Consider the following 20,928-nt stretch of genomic DNA (forward strand, 5'->3'; position numbering starts at 1 on the left):
GAAGGCTCATACCGGAGTTGATACCTTCCATGTGGCTGTGATTGGACAGCAGGATGCTCTTGCACTGAGTCACTCTCCGATGCTTCCCGAGATGGGCATAAGAGCCGGATTCGGAGGGTTCTGCGTTTCTTCCTCGACTGACTGTAGCTTTCTTGGTGATTATCTTTTGGAGGGCGAGGGGTAAAGTACTTTTGCCTCGACCTGTGGAAGGTTCACCCCTCCTTTTTGACGTATCTCCATGGCCTCGAGATCTCACCATTTTCTATAACAAGAAACAACATGATTCAGTTGTAAGTCAAGTGAAACAGACAGTGAACACACAGTGTAAAACATATTTGCAGGGTGGGGAAGTGTGATCCACACAATTACAAGTGCAGCCGCAGGCTTGGCTGTGCGGACTGCACAATTTGAACTTGCGACCATAGAGATGGAACTGCGGTCCGCATAATTTTGAGTGTGATCGCAGATCTGAAGTGTGGTCCACGCTTTTATAATTGCGGCTGCACATTAGACTCATTAACATGTCTATTATATGGCCGCATAGACTTTTCTGCGGTCGCGGTGGAACTTCTGCGGACCGTATAATTTTTTGTGCTGCCGCAGATTTTAAACCAAAATTGATTAGACTTCCTAGGGTTTTCAAATTTTGCACACGTTTGACATGGTATTAAAAATTAAGCATGAAAATTATTTCACCTATTCCTCATAAAGCAATTAGCACTTGATCCATTATAGATTAAACCTGTAAAATTGAAATCTATTGACAAATGTCCTAAAACTACCTAACAATTTGTAAATTAAACTAAAAATTGAAATATTCTATGAGTAATTGAAGCATACCAGATATGAAGTAATGCAGATGAGTGATCACAGATGTGGATTGAGTGTGGCAGAAGATTGAACAGACGATTTCAAAGTTTTAGAGTTTAGAGTGATCAGAGAGGAAATAATGCACAGTAGCCCTAAGGTTACTATTTATACTTGGACGGTCAGATTTAAGGGGCAAAGGAGGAGTGCAGCCGTAGAATTCCTTCTGTGGTCCGCACTCTGTTACCTAGGGGCATATATGACTTTTGTTGATTTGTGATCCACATAATTTATGGTGCGACCGCAGATTTTGATGTGCGGCCCCATATTGGCCATTTCTATGACATACCAAACTTTAGAGAGTTTGTATATTCCCTTTCCAAGTTGTGCGGTCCGCATTGAAAATGTACAACCGTAGTTCCCTTCTGCTGTATCAACCTAAATTGTGCGATCCACATTTTTCTCCACACTTAGACAATTTTATAGGCACAATTTCTGTAAAGTACACCCATCCCTGCAACACACTTCAAATCTAGTTAGCACAAAAATAACACATATCTACAAAAGAAGAAAAGAAATGAAAAAGAAGACATGGGTTGGCTCCTAAGAAGTTCCTGATTTAACATCGCGACACGACACATATTACCATTATTTCAAATGAATAACTGCCACTACGTTGCCATCATCAACTTGTCCAAAATAATACTTCACCCGGTGACCATTGACTCGGAGTACCTCATTATTTTTGTTCTTCAAGTCCAATGCACCAAAAGGTGTTACACCCACAATTTCAAAGGGATGCAGTCGCTAACTTGCATATGCATCCCAATCAAGATTCAACTTCTTTAAAACCCGCATGGCTTTGTGCTCAAGTTTCACCGGAAGATGACAAGCTTTGCCAAACACCAACCGGTCTGGAGACATCCCGATAGGAGTTTTGAAAGCAGTCTGATAAGCCCATAGTGCATTATCAAACTTCTTTGACCAATCCGCATGGTTAGCATTCACTGTTTTGGACAAGATACTCTTTATCTCCCGGTTGGAGACTTCCACTTGACCGCTAGCTTGTGGATGATAGGGCATCATAATTTTATGAGTGATACCATACTTGCTAAGAAAAGTGTCAAAAGCCTTGTTGCAAAAATGCGACCCCCGATCGCTTATGATAGCCCGCAAAGTACAAAATCTTGTGAAACTATTCTTCTTCAAGAATGCCACCGCACTCCTCACTTCATTTTTGGGTAGGGCAACAACCTCAATCCATTTAGACACATAATCAACCTCGACCAAGGTGTAGGTGTTTCCACAAGAATTCACAAAAGGAACCATGAAGTCAATACTCCATACATCAAATATGTCACTCTCCAAAAGGTTAGTGAGAGGTATTTCATTCTTCTTCAACATCCCACCGACCCGTTGGCATTCATCACATCTTTTCACCATATCACTTGAATCTTTATAGATAGTGGGCCAACAGAAACTGCAACTTAGCACTTTGGCCGTCGTTCTTTCTCCGCCATGGTGACCATCATAAGGCGAGGAATGACAAGCCTCAAGAATAACATTTTTCTCTTCGTCCGGTACACATCTTCTAATTACCCCATCCGTGCAAATCCGAAAAAGGTATGGCTCATCCCAATAATAATCTTGACAATCTCGTTTGAGCTTCTTCCTTTGATTTGAAAAGAGATCATCTGGGATGATTCCATACACAAGGAAGTTTGGTAGATCCGCGAACCGTGGAACCTACTTCATTGAAATAGCCAAGATTTGCTCATCAGGAAAGGAGTCATTGATTTCAAGGCCATCATGCGGCATCCCTTCCTCCTCCAAGAGAGACAAGTGGCCTGCCACTTGATTTTCACTCCCTTTTCGATCTTGGATATCAATATCAAACTCTTAAAACAATAGCACCCATCTCATCAACCTAGCTTTTGAATCTTTCTTGATCATAAGATAACGAAGTGCCGCATGATTTGTATGAACAATAACCTTTGCACCCATCAAGCGGGCGAAACTTCTCAATTGCAAATACAATGGCAATGAGCTCTTTTTCAGTAATGGTATAATTGACTTGGGCATCGTTCATGGTCTTACTAGCATAGTAAACCGGATGAAAGATCTTGTTGATACATTGTCCCAAAACTGCTCCAACCGCTACATCATTAGAATCACACATGAGCTTAAAAGGAATACTCCAATTATGAGCGGTGATAATGATAGTGGTTGTCAACTTAAACTTTAGCAATTCAAAGTCTCTCATGCAATCATCATTGAAGTAAAACTTAGCATATTTCTCTAAGATCTTGCACAACGGGTTCACAACTTTAGAAAAGTCCTTTATGAAGCACCGGTAGAACCCTACGTGTCCCAAGAAACTTCTCACGCCTTTCACTGAAGTTGGAGGTGGAAGTTTAGAAATCATATTATCTTTGCCTTGGCGACCTCTATGTTATTCTTTGAAATTTTGTGGCCAAGGACAATGCCTTCCTTGACCATGAAATAGCATTTCTCCCAATTTAGCACCAAGTTTGTTTCTTCATACCTTGCTAATACTTTATCCAAATTTGCCAAGCAATCATCAAAAAAATACCTGATTACTGAAAAGTCATCCACGAAGACTTCAAGGTAGTCCTCTACCATATCCTTAAAGATCTCCATCATATACCGTTGAAAAGTTGCCGGTGCATTGCATAAACCAAATGGCATCCGCTTAAAAGAGAAAGTGCCATGGGGACAAGTGAAAGTTATTTTCTCTTGATATTTCGGTGCAATAAGGATTTGGTTGTATCCCGAATATCCATATAAAAATAAATAGAAAGCACGGTCGGCCAACCTATGAAGCATTTGGTCATGGAAGGGGAGTGGAAAATGGTCTTTTCTTGTGACTTTGTTTAGCTTCCGATAGTCCATACATACTCTCCACCCGGTCATCGTTCTTGTGGGAATCAACTCGTTCTTGTCACTAGTGACCACTGTTATGCCCCCTTTTTTGGGACACATTGCACCGGAAAAGTCCACAAACTGTAGAAAATGGGATAGACAACCCCGACATCTAACCACTTGATGATCTCCTTTTTGACCACATATTGCATGGCTTTATTGAGTCTCCTTTGATGTTCAATTGATTGTCTGACATCTTCCTCTTATGGAGCACCGCCAATGTAGAGTCAACCTGCACATTATTCAAATAAGAGTAAAGAATAACCAGTATAGTAGAACAAGGGCCAAAGAATTCATGCCTGAGATGTGGAGGAAATGGCTTCAACTCCAAGATAGAATTCTCTTCAATTGAAGGCTTTGTAGGAGGAGTTTTCCTATTCTCGAGATCCAAGGAAAGTTTCCGTGGTTCTTAGTTGTATGACCCCATTCCTTACAAAGAATTGATACATTCCATGAATCCATCCATCTCGTCATCATCAAAGTTGAGCAAGATAGCCTCCAACATATCGCCCACATTAATTGTGGCACTTGTATCATCAATAATCACATCAGTCACCAAGTCCACAAAAGAACACACTTCATTGCCATTTGGTTGTCACATAGATTTGCACACTTGGAACACCACCTTTTCATCACCCAGCCGGAAAGTGAGTTCTCTGGCTTCCACATCTACAAGAGCCTTCCTCGTAGTAAGGAAAGGTCTATCAAGAACAATTGGCACCTCATAGTCCACTTCACAATCAAAAATAACAAAATCCACCAGGAGAATGAACTTATCAACATGAACCAAGACATCTTCAATCACCCCCAACAGTCTCTTCATTGTACGATCGACCATTTGTAATCTCATAGATATGGGTCTTGGTTGCCCAATTCCCAAGGTCTTAAAAACCGAATAGGGAATCAAATTGATACTCGTCCCAAGATCACAAAGAGATTTTGCAAAATCGGCACTCCCAATGGTACAAGGGATTATGAAAGCACCGGGATATTCCAATTTAGGAGACATCGAATGCACAATTGCACTCACTTAATGAGTGAATTTGATAGTTTCAAAATTCATCGACCTCTTCTTTGTCACCAAGTCCTTCATAAACTTTTCATAATCGGGCATTTTCTCCAAGGCTTCAACTAATGGAACATTTATCAAGAGACTCTTCATCATGTCAATGAACCTTTTGAATTGATTCTTACCATTTTGCTTGGAAAGACTTTGAGGATATGGAGGAGGTGGCTTAGGAAATGATGTCTTAGCCTTTTTCACTACCGGTTCCGGTATATCAATAACATGATTCCTAGACGGGTTCACTTCCTCTTGAGTCTCTTACACAATGTCATCAATATCAATTCGCACTTCAGCATTTGCTTGCACCACATTGTTCGGGATCTCCTCTTCTTTTACCACTTGCTCATCGTCCACAAGTTGCCTTTGACTTGAGGTGGGTGCATTCTCACCTTTTCCACTTCTTGTAGTAACGGCCGTGGAATGCCCCGTATTGTTACCACCCTTTGGGTTCACCACCATGTCACTTGGTACTGCCCCTTAAGGACGAGAATTTAAAGCTTGAGAGATATTCCCTATTTGCACTTCTAAGTTTCGGATCGATGTGTTGTGTGAAGAAAGTTGGGCATCAGAATTAACATTCTTTTCCATCATTTGCTTGAACATGTTCTCAATATGTCCCATTTCATTGTTGGAAGAACTAGGACCATGGGAAGTATAGGGAGGTGGGTTTCTCTGTTGTTGATACATCGGGGGCCTTTGAAAACCTGAACCCCGATTTCCTTGATTGTTATTCCACCCGCCTTAATTGTTGCCTACCCTAGTGCCTCTGTTATTGTTGTTATGTCAATTCTCTTGATTAGTGCTTCCACTCCAATTGCCTTGACTGTTGTTGTTATTCCAATTGCTTTGATTGTTTCCACCACTTTATTTTCCTTGGTTGTGAGAATTCCAACATCCTTGATTATTTTGAGTTCTCCATTATTGTTGTCTTGAGCCTTGGAAATTATTTCTTTGACCTTGAAAGTTGTTCACATATTGGACCTCCTCTTTTTGGTTATTGTAAGATTCATCTGGATCAAATCCACTATCATCTTGCAAAACATTATCCACTCTTTGTTGCACTTGTGGACTTTTTGTTCTTCGCTTGTTCACCATCATACTTACTCCCTCCATGGCATTGACTTGCCTTGGGTTTTTCACTTATTGAAGTTTAGCCTTTGCCAGTTGGTTCATGGTGGTATTCAACTCGGCTATTGATTATCCATGATCATGCAACTCTTTGTAAAGGTGAATTACATTAGGACCCCCTCATCCAAGATATCACACACCTCCGCATAAGGCGTAGTCAAAAAGTTCCCACCGGCAAGTTAATTCACTACACATTGGTTGGTTGTATTGATCCCCCGATAGAAAGTTTGTTGGGGCACTATTTCACCATTGTTCTATACCTTTCCCATATCTCGTGTAGTGGTTTATTGGGCTCTTTCTTGAATACTAGAATTTCATCCCGAAGAATAGCCATGTGCCCGAGAAAGAAGTACTTAGAGATAAATTTCTCCGCTAGTTCATCCCAAGTATGAATAGAATAATTTGGAAAATATTCCAACCAATCTAAAGCTTTCCCCCGTAGAGAGAAGGGAAAAAGCCTTAGACATTTTCACCTTCTCTCTACGGGGGAAAGCTCTTTCCCATAGAGAGAAGGGAAAAAGCCTCAGAGACATTTGTTTGTTTGACCCCCCAAAACGTATCTACAAACCCATTCAAGTGTTTATATGCATTTTGACCCGGTGCACCGGTGAAGAACATTCATTGCTCGAGAAAAGTGAGCATCACGCTGGTTATTTGAAATTTGCCCACCCTAATACGGGGAGGGACTATAGCAATTGCATACCCTTCATTCAACAACACCCAGTGTGTAGCCACTCATGGTAGAGGTGGGGGTGGAGCGGGCACGTTGTCATGAGGCACCCGACCTCGTCTATTGGCTTGAGGTTCAAGAGGGACCTCATCCATTTATTCATCCTCAACGTCCACATCCCCTAAAGGTAAGGTTCTGAGCTCATTGTTTGCCACGATTGCACCTACAATTTCTCAACACGTTAGTAACAAAGAAGGAAAAGAAGATATTCAAAAAAATACACCTAAATATATAGCTAACACCGTTTTATGCTCCTCGACAATGGTGCCAAAAATTGATCTCGTCTAATTTCACACCTCAATTAAAGGTTATGAAAATGGTCGATACAATAATAATACCCAATAAGAGTCGGGGTCGAATTTCGTAGGGAGATATATATGAGAGTTAGGGATATATATTGTAGCGTGTGAGTTTAACTATCTCAATTTACACTTTCACAAAATGGGGTTGTTTTAAAGTCTAATTTAAATCTAAGATTGAAAAGTTGAGAAATAAATCTAAGAGATTGTTTTTGTTGTTGTTTTCAAGTTTTGTAAAAAGCCTAGGTCTATGGCCATCACCTAGGTGTTTGCCTAATGGGATATAAACCTTAATATTTGTTTTATTGATCTGGGTGTATTATAGCTTTCAATACTCAATTACCCACTGAATACCTCTTGGTCAGAGGGTGATTTTGTCAAATTTGGCCTTCTCAAGTCCAAATGGGTATTGAATAAAATGGTTGATAAAATCTCAAGTCGAGTTATTACTATCTCTAGGTTGAACCCTTTAATTTGGATTAACAATCTCTCGATTGACCCAATTTCTTGTTAGTCATTTTTCCCTAGACTAAGTCTCTCTTTCTCAAGTAAAGACCAAGTCATATAGGCATGAACTAATATTTGCAACCACTAATTCCACGAATAGAATGAAAACCAAGGCTAAATAATAAACACCAACCATAAACAAACATTAAATAAAACACCCATTAAGTTTACACACTAGGGTTGAATCACAACTCTAGTAAAAATCTAGCTACTCATGTTTGAAATGGAATAAATAGAAAAAGAAATGATAACTAAACACATATTGCAAGATTAAAATGATAGAATCTAAGTTAAAATAGCTCAAAATATGAAAAACGACTAAAAAAGGTAAAAGGAAATTGCTATTGTTGCAGCTGATCTCAAAAGTTAACCTAAAAAAGTGAAACTCTTTTATTTATGCAAGACTGGATATTTCTGACAAAAATGTCCTTTTAGAGGTTCTGCGGCCGCACAATTCCATGTACGGTCCTCACTTTTCTTCAAGTTGACTGGATTGGAAGTCTGCGGACACATAATTTTGAACTGCGACCGCGATACACTCATTCTGCGGTCCACACAATTGTAACTGCGGCCGCATCCTGCTCTTCTGCAGTCTGCACAATTGTAACTGCGATTGCATAGCTCTTCTTATGCGGTCGCACAATTATTGTGCGGTCCGCACTTCTGGGAGACCTGAAATGCATCTTCTCTAAACTTTGCTCCTGGCCCAGTTTTTGCAGCCGCATAATTCATGTGCGGACCGCACTTTACACCAGTCTCTGATGGATTTTTACATTATATAGCTGGTGTGAAAGAGGACATTAAACAAAACATAGTCTAGCTCTTGGGATATTCCTTGGGTGATCTACCTTTCAAATATTTAGGGGTTCCATTGTCATCTAAAAACTTTCAGTGGCTCAATGTCTGCCTCTTATTGAAAGGATTACTACTAGGATGAAGTGTTGGTCTGCCAAAATCCTCTCTTATGCATGCATACTTTAGTTGGTAAAAGCTGTAATATTTGAAATACAAACTTACTGGGCACAAATCTTTGTGATACAAAAGAAGGTAATGAAAGTTATTGAGAGTCTATGTAGAACCTTCTTATGGACTAGAATGATAAATTTATCAAAGAAAGTATTAGTGTCTTGGGACAAAGTGTGTTTACCACAAGCAGCTGGAGGCTTGAATGTCCTGAATCTATGTATATGGAACAAGGCTGCAATAATAAATCAGTTATGGTCAATTGTACAGAAAAAGGACTGCCTCTGGATAAAGTGGGTACACAACTACTACATCAAGAAACAAACTCTTGACTCCTGCCCTATACCTAAGACAACAACTTTGGTAGTTAGGAAGATTATAGAAACTCGAGATATGGTTATGCAACAGGTTGTGGTACAAGGAGACTTACTTGCAAAGTTAGGAACAATGCAGAACATGGATGGTTCCTTCTCTATTAAAAAGATGTACCTGCATCTGATTCCTCGTCACCCCAAAGTCCCCTGGAAAAGCCTTACACTACAGCAGAACATCCATCAACGAGTGAAATTTATCCTATGGTTAACAGTGCAAAACAGATTGGCAGTAGTGGATCGACTGCAGATGATAGACATACAAGCTCCTATGGCTTGTGTTTTCTGTTATGGTGGTATTGAAACTCATGCACATCTATTCTTTGAATGCCCTGTTACAAGTGCATTGTGGCTGAGATTACTGACCTGGCTTGGGAATATCGGGAACAAAGGTAATGTTATACATGAATTACAAAGGGTATGCAGTATGGCCAAGAGGAAGAGTGGACTGGGAGCTATCACTAGCTGTGCATATGCAATGGCAGTCTATGGCATATGGAGGGAGAGGAACCTGTTAAGGTTCTAGAAAAGCACCTATGATGAAGATAGAGTAAGTAGAGAAATAGCAGTACATATTCACATTAAAGGACAAAACCTTAGGAAATGGCGCAATCCTTTGAGTCTGTTGAGTTCACACCCTTAGTGAGATAGCTGAACATTTTTTTGTTTTCCTATAGTTAGTATAGCTAAACCAAGGGCTGTCAGATGTAAATAGGAGTGCAAGAGGTCTGCTCTTTGCCTAGAGGCTGTAAATGATACTTTTTTTTGGATAATAAAAAAGCTATTTACCAAAAAAAAAGAAATCAAGTTCGAATATTTCTTTTTATTTTATTTTATTTTATTATTTCAAAGATATCATCATATCAAATTAACCTTCTTAAATTTCAAATTATCAGATCACAAAATGTAAAATGCTGAAAAGGAAAAAAACAAAACTCAAAAGGAAATGAAAGTTGAAGAGAGAAACTCTACTGCTTAAAACTTCTTTTATGGCATAAGAGTTTATATGATTCTCGGAAAAAGATAAAATGAACACTAATATAGACTAAATAACAATAGATGGTGTTGCTTAATAAAATTTTGCATAAACAATACTAATATACAGTTTCATAGATACTCTTAGGAAGACAGAATAATCTTACCTGTTAAACTTACAACGTTACTGTTTTTCAATTACTTATTCTTTTAAAAGTTTGTCTGATGGCTTTCTTAACCTATGGAGAAAGCATGATGACAAAGCAAACAAAAGGTCCATAGCTAAGAGGAAAAAAATTTACGTTGAGATAATTCCACGGTAGCAATAAATTATATTGGGGCTAAAGTCTCATTGCAGCTAAAATTTAACATTTAATTCGAGGTTATAATAGTCAATTAACTTTTGAAGGAGTTTTTTGTAATTCAATCTTTATATTGGGACTTCATGCTTATAGTATAGTATAGTGTATATATATATATATGATGATTGTGAAATGACTATTATTTTCTCCATACGTTTGTAAATAGTATTAATGGCATCGATTTAAACAAAAAATGGAAGTACTTTAACATGAATTTTTCATGTTTAAAAAAGGAATGTAAAATTTACTTACTTATTTATCTCGTATACCTCAATTTAAATTTCTCTTGAAATTGCTCTTTATTTTTAATTGCGGTTTACAGATTATTTTATAAGCTACATAATGATAATAACGCTCAGTATTAATATTGATAAAGCAATATAAATATGCCAAGGGTACTTTTGATAATAAAACTAACCAAACACATGATTTATTATTTTAACTGCGATCAACATACTTTAATATAAAATACAAACAATTCAATTATCACTATTCACATAATAACGTTTCATGGCTAGCTTGTCTGTAAACCAAATTATCTCTACATTTTGAGTATTGACTGTCGTAATTTCTCAGCAAGACAATCTGTTGTCTCACACAACTCGTCATTCATCTGTAAAAAAATTAGAAGTAAAAAACAAATATGTGAATATAACAAATTGAAATACGTACATTAAACCAAGTAACAAATTGAAATACAAGATGATTTTAGGAAATATTAATAATCAGACCTGACCAATAACTGTGATATGCATTGCTGTGCTGCCAAATGGCATGAAATTGCTGCTTTTGATAGTAAGATGAAGCTTCTGAATAACACTTAATATTTCATCAATAATTCCTGTATATTTCTTCTTGCAGTAGACTGTAATTAGCACCTCCTCTTCTAAACTTCTTACTTCAACTTCTGGTAAACTTATTCTTGCCTTCTTCACTGCAGGAGCTCCTTTTTCATTGTTGGTTTTGGTCTCTAAATGACATTGCAGTACTGTTTCTGGCCTTTCACGTAGTTGTCTAATGAGACTGGTTGCTCTTTCAAGTATTGAGGCCTTGTCCATCTATAATAATTTTAACAAGTTTTTATATAATCCACCTTGTTTTGAGTAATGTCATATATATAGTTCCACTCGGAGGTGAATCTAAAATTTGAATATTATGGATTCGAGCTCAAGATACTACTACAACTGTTAGAAATCTATATTTTTTATTTAGTAAATTTTTAACATTAGATAATCACTTTAAATGACTGCTATTTAAGAATTAGTCACTGAATTTTGATTTTTTAATTCAATTTTTTAGGATATAAATATTTTGAATTGTCCTGGAACTAAAGATTCAAGATTAGAAGTAGAACTACTACTCTTATTCAAATCATGCAAAGTGGAGGCAGTAATGGTATTTACAAATGAAGGATGAAAAGTAGACTCAGATGCAACAAGGTTTACAGGATTGAGGATGTAGAGCCCATTATGAAGACTACCAAGAGCCACTGGATTCTTCAAAGAAGGGCCCTACAAAACACAAGCAATAGAGGATAAATAAGCCAAACAATTCAGTTTTAAAACTAGTTGAGCAAGGGAAATGAGATTATACTAGAAGGAGGGCACTAAGAGAACATGAGTTAGAGATATATCATGGGACAAGGTAAGAGTACCTGTGCAAGTCACCTTTACCTTATAACCATTTGGTAAAGTGACAAGATAAGGTAAGACTAAAGGTTTAATGTCAGTTAGAAAAGAAGAGTGTGGGGTCATGTGATGGGTTGCCCCTGAATCTATGATCCAAGGACTATCTTCTACCCTAGAAAAATTGCAAGCAAGCAAACCACAGGATTTGAAATTAGGATTATCTATCAGACCTGCAAAGTTAGCAGAACCAACAGAAATCTCTTGTGATGTCCTAGAAGTACGAGAATGCAGAAGACTCAACAATTGATCAAATTGTTCCTTGGTTATACTGGAGTTTCCACCATCAGATTGAACTATTTTAGTATCACCAGCAGAATTTTCAGAGTGTCCAATAGGTTGAGAATCTGACACTTGAGCAAATGCTGCAGTCCGTTTGAACTTAATCTGAAAACCAGGAGGATAACCATGAAGCTTGTAGCATTTGTCAATCTGATGACCAGGCTTCTTGCAATATCGACAAATAATATTGTTCTTTCTGGAAGGGTCAAAACTAGCCTTTTGAGAGTCAAAATTAACTCTCTGAGAGTATGGCTTCTGAACACCAGCATAGAAAGCAAGAAAATCAGAATTGAGAGATGGAACATGAGCTTGAATACCAGACTCGCTCTCATCATTAATGAGCATCGAGTACACACTATCCACATCAGGTAAAGGCTTCATCATAAGTATGTTTCTCCTAATAGTGGAATATGATTCGCTCAAACCCATTAAAAATTGATGAACCTTCTGTTCTTCATCTAACCTTTGGTAGGTCTCCTTGAAGCCACAAACACAATCAGGATATGATACAGAGAAAGAAAGCTCATCCCAAAGCTTTTTAATTCTTTTAAAATATGATGAAATGCTTGAAGAACCTTGGGAAATCGAGAAAATTTTCTTATAAATCTGAAAAATCTTAATTCCACTAGCTTGACCAAATCTACGCTCAATCTCCTTCCAAAGTTTTTCAGCACTTTCAGTGTACATCACAGTCTCCCTGATTTCCCTATCTAAACTATTCAGGATCCAGGCTACAACCATATCGTTACACCTAATCTAAGGTTCGAACAAAGGAGAGGTAGAACTAGGTCGTGCAACTGTCCCATTGATCAGCCCCAGTTTATTATTACATGAGAGGCCTAATAACATTCCTCGACGCCAACTTCCATAGCCAGTGCCATCAAAAGTCGTGTTCACCAAAATTGTACCAGATGAGCCAGACGGAAGAAGATATAATGGAGATGAAGGTGTTATAGTAGAATTATCAGTTACACCATAACTAATAGACATGTCCTCAACAGTCGAACCCATAGCAAAAGAAAGTACAGCAGAATTTGATAGAAATAAAAAATTAGGGTTTCAAATTAGGAGAAAAATCAATGAATTTGCCTCAAATCTCTAAAAAAAAACAAAGACTTTGACAGAAATCAAACCAGATAACAACCGAAAATGTTCACTGAAGGCTCAGAAACAGTAGATCACCGAAAAAATTGAATCTCCACCACAATCAGAAACGCGAACAGCTTCGACGAAATCGTAAACCAAATTTTTTTTCTTATCGATGTGCAACATATCCAACGCCGATTATCTCATCCCCTGGCTCTGATACCATGTTAACAAGTGAATCTAGAGATAATCAACATTGACAAGCAAATGTTCGAGCCCTAGTGTATCTGTACAGAGAGATATCTTGAGAGAAAATATAAACGTATTATTTCCAAAAATGAAATCTTCAGCTAATCCATTATAAAAGGGTCTCATATGTACATAATACCATTGGGCCGTTCACTTAATGGGCAGAAATAAGAATAACATAATTACATATGGGGCAGCCCATCTGGACTACTTAATACTACTAAATTCAGCCTACTTAACACTACTAACTCCAACTCCAACACGACAAGAGTGGGTTGCTCTAAGGGTCAACATCCTTTACTTTCAACCAAGAGGTTGTGAGTTCGAGTTACTCCAAGAGCAGGGATAAAGTTTGCGTACTAACTACCTTCCCCAGACTTCACTAGTGAGATTATACTGGGTTGTTGTTGGTGTTGTTAAGGTGGAGAATTTTTTTTTCTCAAACCACATCCCTTGGATGTTTTATGTTCCGAATAGAAGTGTGGACTAGAGGCAGGCGGCTAAGGAGGCTTAGTTAGATGTGGACCTATAATTTCAATTAGTACGTTAATTAAGTATGTTATCTATTATTACTCGCATGTGGACTTGAAAAGTAGTCTAATTTGATATTCATAAATTAGGTCTAAAGTACTACAGAGCCAACCAATTATCTTAGTATTCAAACTCTGGGAACAGTTGACACTTGGATTAGTGTAAAATAGTTTAATACCTACTTCTTTTTTCTTTTTGTTTGGCGTACCTAACTTGAAACGAATAGCTGAATAAGTTGATTGAACCTTTTCATTAAAGTACTACAGAGACAACCAATTATCTTAGTATTCAAACACTGGGAACATTTGACATTTGGATTAGTGTAAAATATTTTAATACCTACTTCTTTTTTCTTTTTGTTTGGCGTACCTAACTTGAAACGAATAGCTGAATACGTTGATTGAACTTTTTCATTAACCATAAATTTCTCTAGTACTACGTTGTATAGTGATGTGGTATTGGTGATGTTATTGTTTGATCATGTCATATTTGTAAAGGCCATTTTTGTAAAAATGCATTAAACTTTTTTTTTCTTCCATTTGTTTGTTGAGGCTGCCTTTTTATCATTAGTATTCTATCTCCGGCGATAGTGTATCCTATTCTTTGATCGCCATGCATTCAACAACAATGATATTAATGAATTCAAAGGTAGTCATGTATTTTGAAATAGTGTTTAAGATTGTTAAAGTTTCTATATGTATAAAAGGTAATATTTGACTTATATAGATAATGATATATAATTTTTGGCGCTGAACTTACCATCCTTTATGAAGGTATAGCTTTGCATCTTTGATGATTATGTCAAAACTAATACTTTCGTTGTTTTATTTTATATGATATACTTTTTTGTCTGTTTTAAAAAGAATGATATATTCTTTATATTTAAAATTTTTTTAACTTCAAACTTCATATTTTAACTTTAATGATATACTTTTATAGCTAGCAAGAAAAATCAATGGCATGTTTAGGACATAAATGGATACTTTTAATACGTACCTAAAGGTTTTTCATTTTTTTTTTCTTAAACTCAATTACATCCAACGTAACATCAGAATATTGTACTTATCCCATTTGTGATAATGACCATTGGGCACAGTGGCATAGCTAGGGGTGTAAATCGAACCGAAAAACCACACCAAATCGAAAAGTCAAATTAAATCGATGAAAAAATCCGATTAGATTTGGTATTGAGTAAAAAAACTCGAACCAAACCGACATATAAATATATAATTTTTATATATACTTTTCAAAGAATTTTCTTTAAAAATATATATATAAATATTTAATATTCTCTTATGGGATGTAATATTTAGTAAAATATGAAGTGCTCTATCTTTATTAACTTTAGATAATAGATTGTATGATCACTTTCTTATCAAGTGTTAGTGAAATGCGTCAATCTCTTTGTTCTTCCATACTCATATGTCAAGGTCTATTACATTCTTATATCTTTTTTCGAATTTAAAGTGGTATTTCGATAATATAAAATTAAATAGAACACATTATTATATAGGTATCATATTGATTTGATATTTAATTATTAAATTCTATTAACCTTGAAAGTGTACAACAATAAAAACTTATATATTGTGAGATGACTAAAAAAAATAACTATCATATGTTAATAAGAAACTTTTCCCATAAGAATATGTTAATAGATCATACGTTTGTCAATTTTGTCAATTTTTACTAAACATATATTTACTTATAAAAATTTTAACAAAGTAAGATTGAAATAATATTTATATAACGAAACCCCCAAAAAATCCGGCAAAACTGAACCAATCCAAACTGATATAATTGATTTGGTTTGGTTTGTAATAAAAATCGAATCAACCTGATCAATGTACACCCATATGCGTAGCCACACTATGTCAAGGGCGGAAAAAACTATACTGTGTATATAAGTTAAATTCTACTTTACATGGTTATATATTATATTTTGAACACCCTTAACACAATTGAGTGAGGTAGTCCAGGATGTTCAAAGTAATATATTGTTCACGGGTTCAGAGTTATCTGCCCATTTTGTTTGCCAAAACTAAAAGGATATCACCATGCGTGCGGTATATTTGACTCTTTCTCAATCTAATTTTTTTTCTAATAAAATAACACTTAAACTTAAAATTTGTGTAAAATAAACAAGGGGTATTGTCACTTTTAGCCCGCACCAGAAACTATTTACGTCTGGTAGCCGAAAAGTGTATATATTTTGTATATACCATATATAATGTATATATATATACAAAAAATATACAAAATTTTATACATTTTTTCGACTATTATTTTTACAACGTCTATACAATGTCATTTTTCCAATAAACAACTAATCCTAAAAGTAAAATTTTAATTAATAATTATTTCTTAAATAAAATTTGTAATTTGAAAGTCAAGCTCTACAAAAATATTTATTCAACAAAAGCTCTCTACATATTACAAATCCTCTCGACCCTCTCTTTCCTTTGATGTTATGCTTATTTTTATTAGTAAAAAATTAGTTGTTATCTTTTTTAATGTTAATTTTGATTTATAAAATTGTAGTTCTATTATAAATATTTTTATTATTTAGCTAACGTTGTGTAGTTTGATTTAAAATGTTGCATAGCTTTGATTTAAGAAATTTGTTATACTATTCATCGACAAAACAATTATTGATTTGTTTAAAATTTAAATACCTTTAGCGGAAGTTTTTGCTACGCCACGGATAGGGAAAACAAAAAAAAACAAAAATATGACTAGCAAACTACACTAGTAAGGAAAGGGATAAAGAGAACCATTTATGACCTGTTTGTGAACTAGTTGGATTTTGCCTCTAAAATTGATGAGATTTTTGTGTCTTTAAGTCTTTACGGAGGGTCGCTAGCTGCAATTGGACTAGAACCTAACATTAAACTTTAAGAGAAACTAATAGAAATATGCATTTTTAATTAGTTCTCTCTAGCTTTGCTCTCGGCGTAGGTTATGCTAACCTGCACCGACCTGTGGATGCCATGGCTAAGAAGAGAAGGAGACCATTCAAAAATCAACCACTTGTTACTATAGGAAGCTTAATTAGTGCAAATGTGATTGCAGAAACTCTTGAGCAAGGAAGTACACAAAAGGTAGTGATCCAAATTGGGAACCCTCCAGCTAGGTCACTCGATTTGGATTCGCAGAATGCAAAAATAACGGCATTGAAGAGGCATAATTTGAGCCCAAATCAACTGATTGAGGTACCAAATTCAGCTAATTTAGCTAAGAGCACCACTCAATCAAATGGAAATCTAGGGCAACGACTATAATGGAGGAAATGCAGGGCAGACTAGAGATTCCATTGGACAAAGGCAAACAGAAAGTTGACCCACCTACTTCAGCGCCAAAAGTTATACCTCAAGCTCCATGGACAACCTTATTTCCTAGAAATCGAACAGTTGAACATGGTATGAACCTAACCTATATCCTGCCTGAAATTGTGGATGGCCAATTTGTGGTTAACCTAGATAAACCAGAGGTGGAAAATAAAATTGAAAAATGGAGGAAATCACTCATGTATGTGATTGGGGAAAAGCCAGGTTATAACTATATTTGTAGATATGTTGCTCAATATTGGAATGATGTTGCAGAACCTGAAATTTATCTGCATGAAGAGGGTTATTATATTATTAGATTTCAGAGTATTGAGGATGTGCAAGACATTCTATATGGAGGGCCATACACCATAAACAACAGACCAATTATTCTCAAACAATGGACTCCTGATTTTGACTTTAAAGCTGAGTTCCTGATAGAAATTCCTCTGTAGGTCAAGTTCCCTAATCTCCCTATGAATTGCTGGGGGAGTAACTCATTGAGTAGGATGGCTAGCACACTAGGAAACCCTTTATTTGCTGATGGATGCACCACCAAGATGACTAGGGTCTCTTATGCTAGAATTATCATTGAAGTTAATGTCACAAAGGCACTACCTAATGAAATAACAGTGAAAGATCCCTCTGGCAGGCAATTTCAATCGGCTATTGAATTTGAGTGGAAGCCTGTTTTCTGTGCCAAGTGCTTAAACTTAGGACATAATTGTGCCAAAGCTCCACATGAGGAGAAGGCAGACCAGTTGCAAAGGAGAAGGAGACCAAGACTAGTTCCTACATGGAGGCAAATTAGACAGATGATACAACCTCCTACTACAGATCAAAAGGGTTACCAACCTATCAATGAGGGAAAATAGACTAAAGAAGAAGGATGGATGCAGGTTAAGCTAAAAGGAACACCATAGCTTCACAAACAAGTTGATAATCCAACAACAAGTGGGAGTAAGAATCTAGAAAAACAAACAAACAACCTAATTTGGCCAAGCCAAGATGTAGTTGTTGCAAGAAAGAATGGATTTCAAGTGCTACATGAAGGAGGACACAAAGAAGAAGGCGAGAAACCCACTGATATAGGAGGGGGAAACAACATGCCTAATGACTTGGATTATCTGGAATATAAGAGGAATAAATAAGAGGTACAAGAAGAAGGAACTAAAGCAATATCTCAAAGAAAATCACATAAATATAGCTGGACTATTAGAAACTAGAGTGAAAGAAAACAAATCACCACAGATTGCCAACAAGATTGTTCCTGGTAAGGAGAGAATAAGCAACTACATAGATGAAAAGAATGGAAGAATATGGGTAGTATGGGATGCTAAAGCCTACAACATACAACATCTAGCTAGTACAAGTTAATTTATCCATTGTATGGTGACAAGAAGGCAGAATGGAATAGATTGTATACTTACAGTAGTATATGGCTTTAATACAATGGAAAAAAGGAAAGCGTTATGAGATCAATTGAAAATAATGACACCTATGATCAATTAACCTTGGCTAATTAGTGGGGACTTCAATGCAATCCTACACCCCAGTGACAGGTTATCTGGAACAACTGTATCATTAGCTGAGTTAAGAGATTTCACTGAATGTTACAACACACTGCTTTTAAATGATATTCCTTGGAAAGAGGAATATTACACTTGGACAAATGAACAGAGAGGTGATGATAGAATGTGTATCAGGATTGATAGGGTAATTACCAATGATGAATGGATGCTTCAATATGGGCACTTGACTGCAGTATATGGAGAACCCTTCATATCTGATCACACACCCATTCTCATCCCAATGAGAGAAGCCAGAAGAAACATCAAAGTTCCTTTCAGGTTCTTTAATGTTTGGATAGAACACCCCTAATTCAAGTAAATTATGGAAACAAAGCGGGGTAGAAACAAGGCTACAGAGAAAATGAAGAATATTTGGCTCAAATTGAAAGGATTGAAGCCTACATTTAAACAGTTGAACTTAGAAGAGTTCAAAGGGATTACATAAAAGATGAACTAAGCAAGATCAAACCTGAAAAAGATTCAAGAAGAACTGGGGGTGCTTACTATATGATCCAACTAGAAAAATGGTCTTTGATAGAGGAAAGTGCACTACATCAGAAGTCAAGAGCCACATGGATCAAACTAGGGGATTAAAATACTAAGTACTTTTCAGCTGTAATGAAAGAGAAGCAACAGAATAAACAAATAATTGAGATAAAATCATTGTTGGGGGTCAATCTTCAGGATTCTGAAGCTATCTAAGAGATTGTTGGGGGGAAATTTGAAACATAGTCAGCAAGTGGGCACAACAACAACTTTATGGTGGCAGTAACTGGGAACTACAATTTCAAGAGATTGTTAAAAGTATACAAGGTGAAGACAGCAAAGGCCAAACTCATTAAGATGATATGTGTTGAAGTTATATATGCCATATAGAAGGAGAGGAATGCAAGTGTTTTTGAAGGGGTGGCTAGAGATTGTAAAGGAGTGGCAAAAGATATAACATGTATTTGTAGTTGCAGGGTTGTTCGGGAGCTGAAATGCTTATTGCAAAAGCTAATTTTCTAAGTTTCTTTCTTAATCTACACATAGCATTGTTGTATAGGAAAGCTGGGATCTTTGATTGTGTTTCCTGTTTTTTTTTTTTAGAATAGCTGGCTGAGTTGTGCTAAGCTAATGATTTGTAATTGCTTTGTTGATTAATAAAAAGCCTAATTAATTACTAAAAAATTAGTTCTTAATTATGGCACATGCTTGTTTGTCTTTTAATATAATTTTGTTTAATTGTTCATGAAATATTAAATTACTTTGATGTCAGCATTTTTCATCGGCTATCGTCAGGGGCGGCACGACGTATTTTGGGGCCTAAAGCCAAACTTTAATGAGGGGCCTTAATATTTTAATTTTTTTAATTATTTGTAGTCAATTTTTCTAGATTTTTTAGATGCAAAGTTACTAATAATTTTCTTATAATCAATTTCTTCTAATAAGTCTTTCTCAATTGACAATATAGCTAACCCATTTAATCTCTCTTGAGATATTGTTGATCTTATGTAAGATTTTATCAATTTTCATTTTGAAAAACTTCTTTCCGCTGAAGCAATGGAGTAATGTTGGCTATTGAATAATGGAGTAAGAACAAAGTATAAAAATATAATATAGTGGAATAGTGCTATTAGTGCACACGTTGTGTTCACTTTGCTCGACAAAGTTTTGCTTGAGAAAGTTGTGGTCCACTATCTCAAATTTATGTTCAAAATCCTTCTTTTCTATACTTGTTAAAGGAAAAAATCAAACTTTTTTACTTCACATGACCTTTTTTTAAAACTCATACATAGCATATTAGGTGTAACAAAAAATAGAGCCCCACAAATGTGGGGGCCTAAAGCAGTTGATTTACTTGTTTTATGGAAGGGCCGGCCCTGCAAGTAACTATGGCTTAGATTGTATTTTGTGTTAAAAATTTATAAATCAAAATTCTTCCCCTTCTACAAATCTCTTCGGATGTTCACTTCTATCACCTATAATTTTTTGTCTCAAAATAATAATTTACCGACTCCTAATCCTCTTACAAGACACTATATTAATCCCCAGATAGTCTGCGCCC

At 36.2% G+C, this 20,928-nt stretch overlaps 2 protein-coding genes across 2 annotated transcripts; both read right to left on the bottom strand.

Annotated features, from left to right (window-relative positions):
* Positions 1-10,607: 10,607 nt before the first annotated feature.
* Positions 10,608-11,227, bottom strand: LOC107811069 (transcription factor bHLH25-like). Its single transcript, XM_016635920.2, has 2 exons — positions 10,883-11,227; positions 10,608-10,764 (listed from the first exon to the last, which is right to left on the bottom strand). Exons 1-2 carry the CDS (start codon positions 11,207-11,209, stop codon positions 10,693-10,695), a joined length of 399 nt encoding a protein of 132 aa, XP_016491406.1. The 5' UTR covers positions 11,210-11,227; the 3' UTR covers positions 10,608-10,692.
* Positions 11,228-11,528: 301 nt separating this feature from the next.
* On the bottom strand, positions 11,529-12,859 carry LOC107811066 (uncharacterized). The gene is made up of 2 exons (XM_075248130.1): positions 12,010-12,859; positions 11,529-11,662 (listed from the first exon to the last, which is right to left on the bottom strand). Exons 1-2 carry the CDS (start codon positions 12,857-12,859, stop codon positions 11,628-11,630), a joined length of 885 nt encoding a protein of 294 aa, XP_075104231.1. The 3' UTR covers positions 11,529-11,627.
* Positions 12,860-20,928: the final 8,069 nt, after the last annotated feature.

The sequence above is a fragment of the Nicotiana tabacum genome, chromosome 24 (assembly GCF_000715075.1).
Source record: "Nicotiana tabacum cultivar K326 chromosome 24, ASM71507v2, whole genome shotgun sequence".
Taxonomy (NCBI): Eukaryota; Viridiplantae; Streptophyta; class Magnoliopsida; order Solanales; family Solanaceae; genus Nicotiana; species Nicotiana tabacum.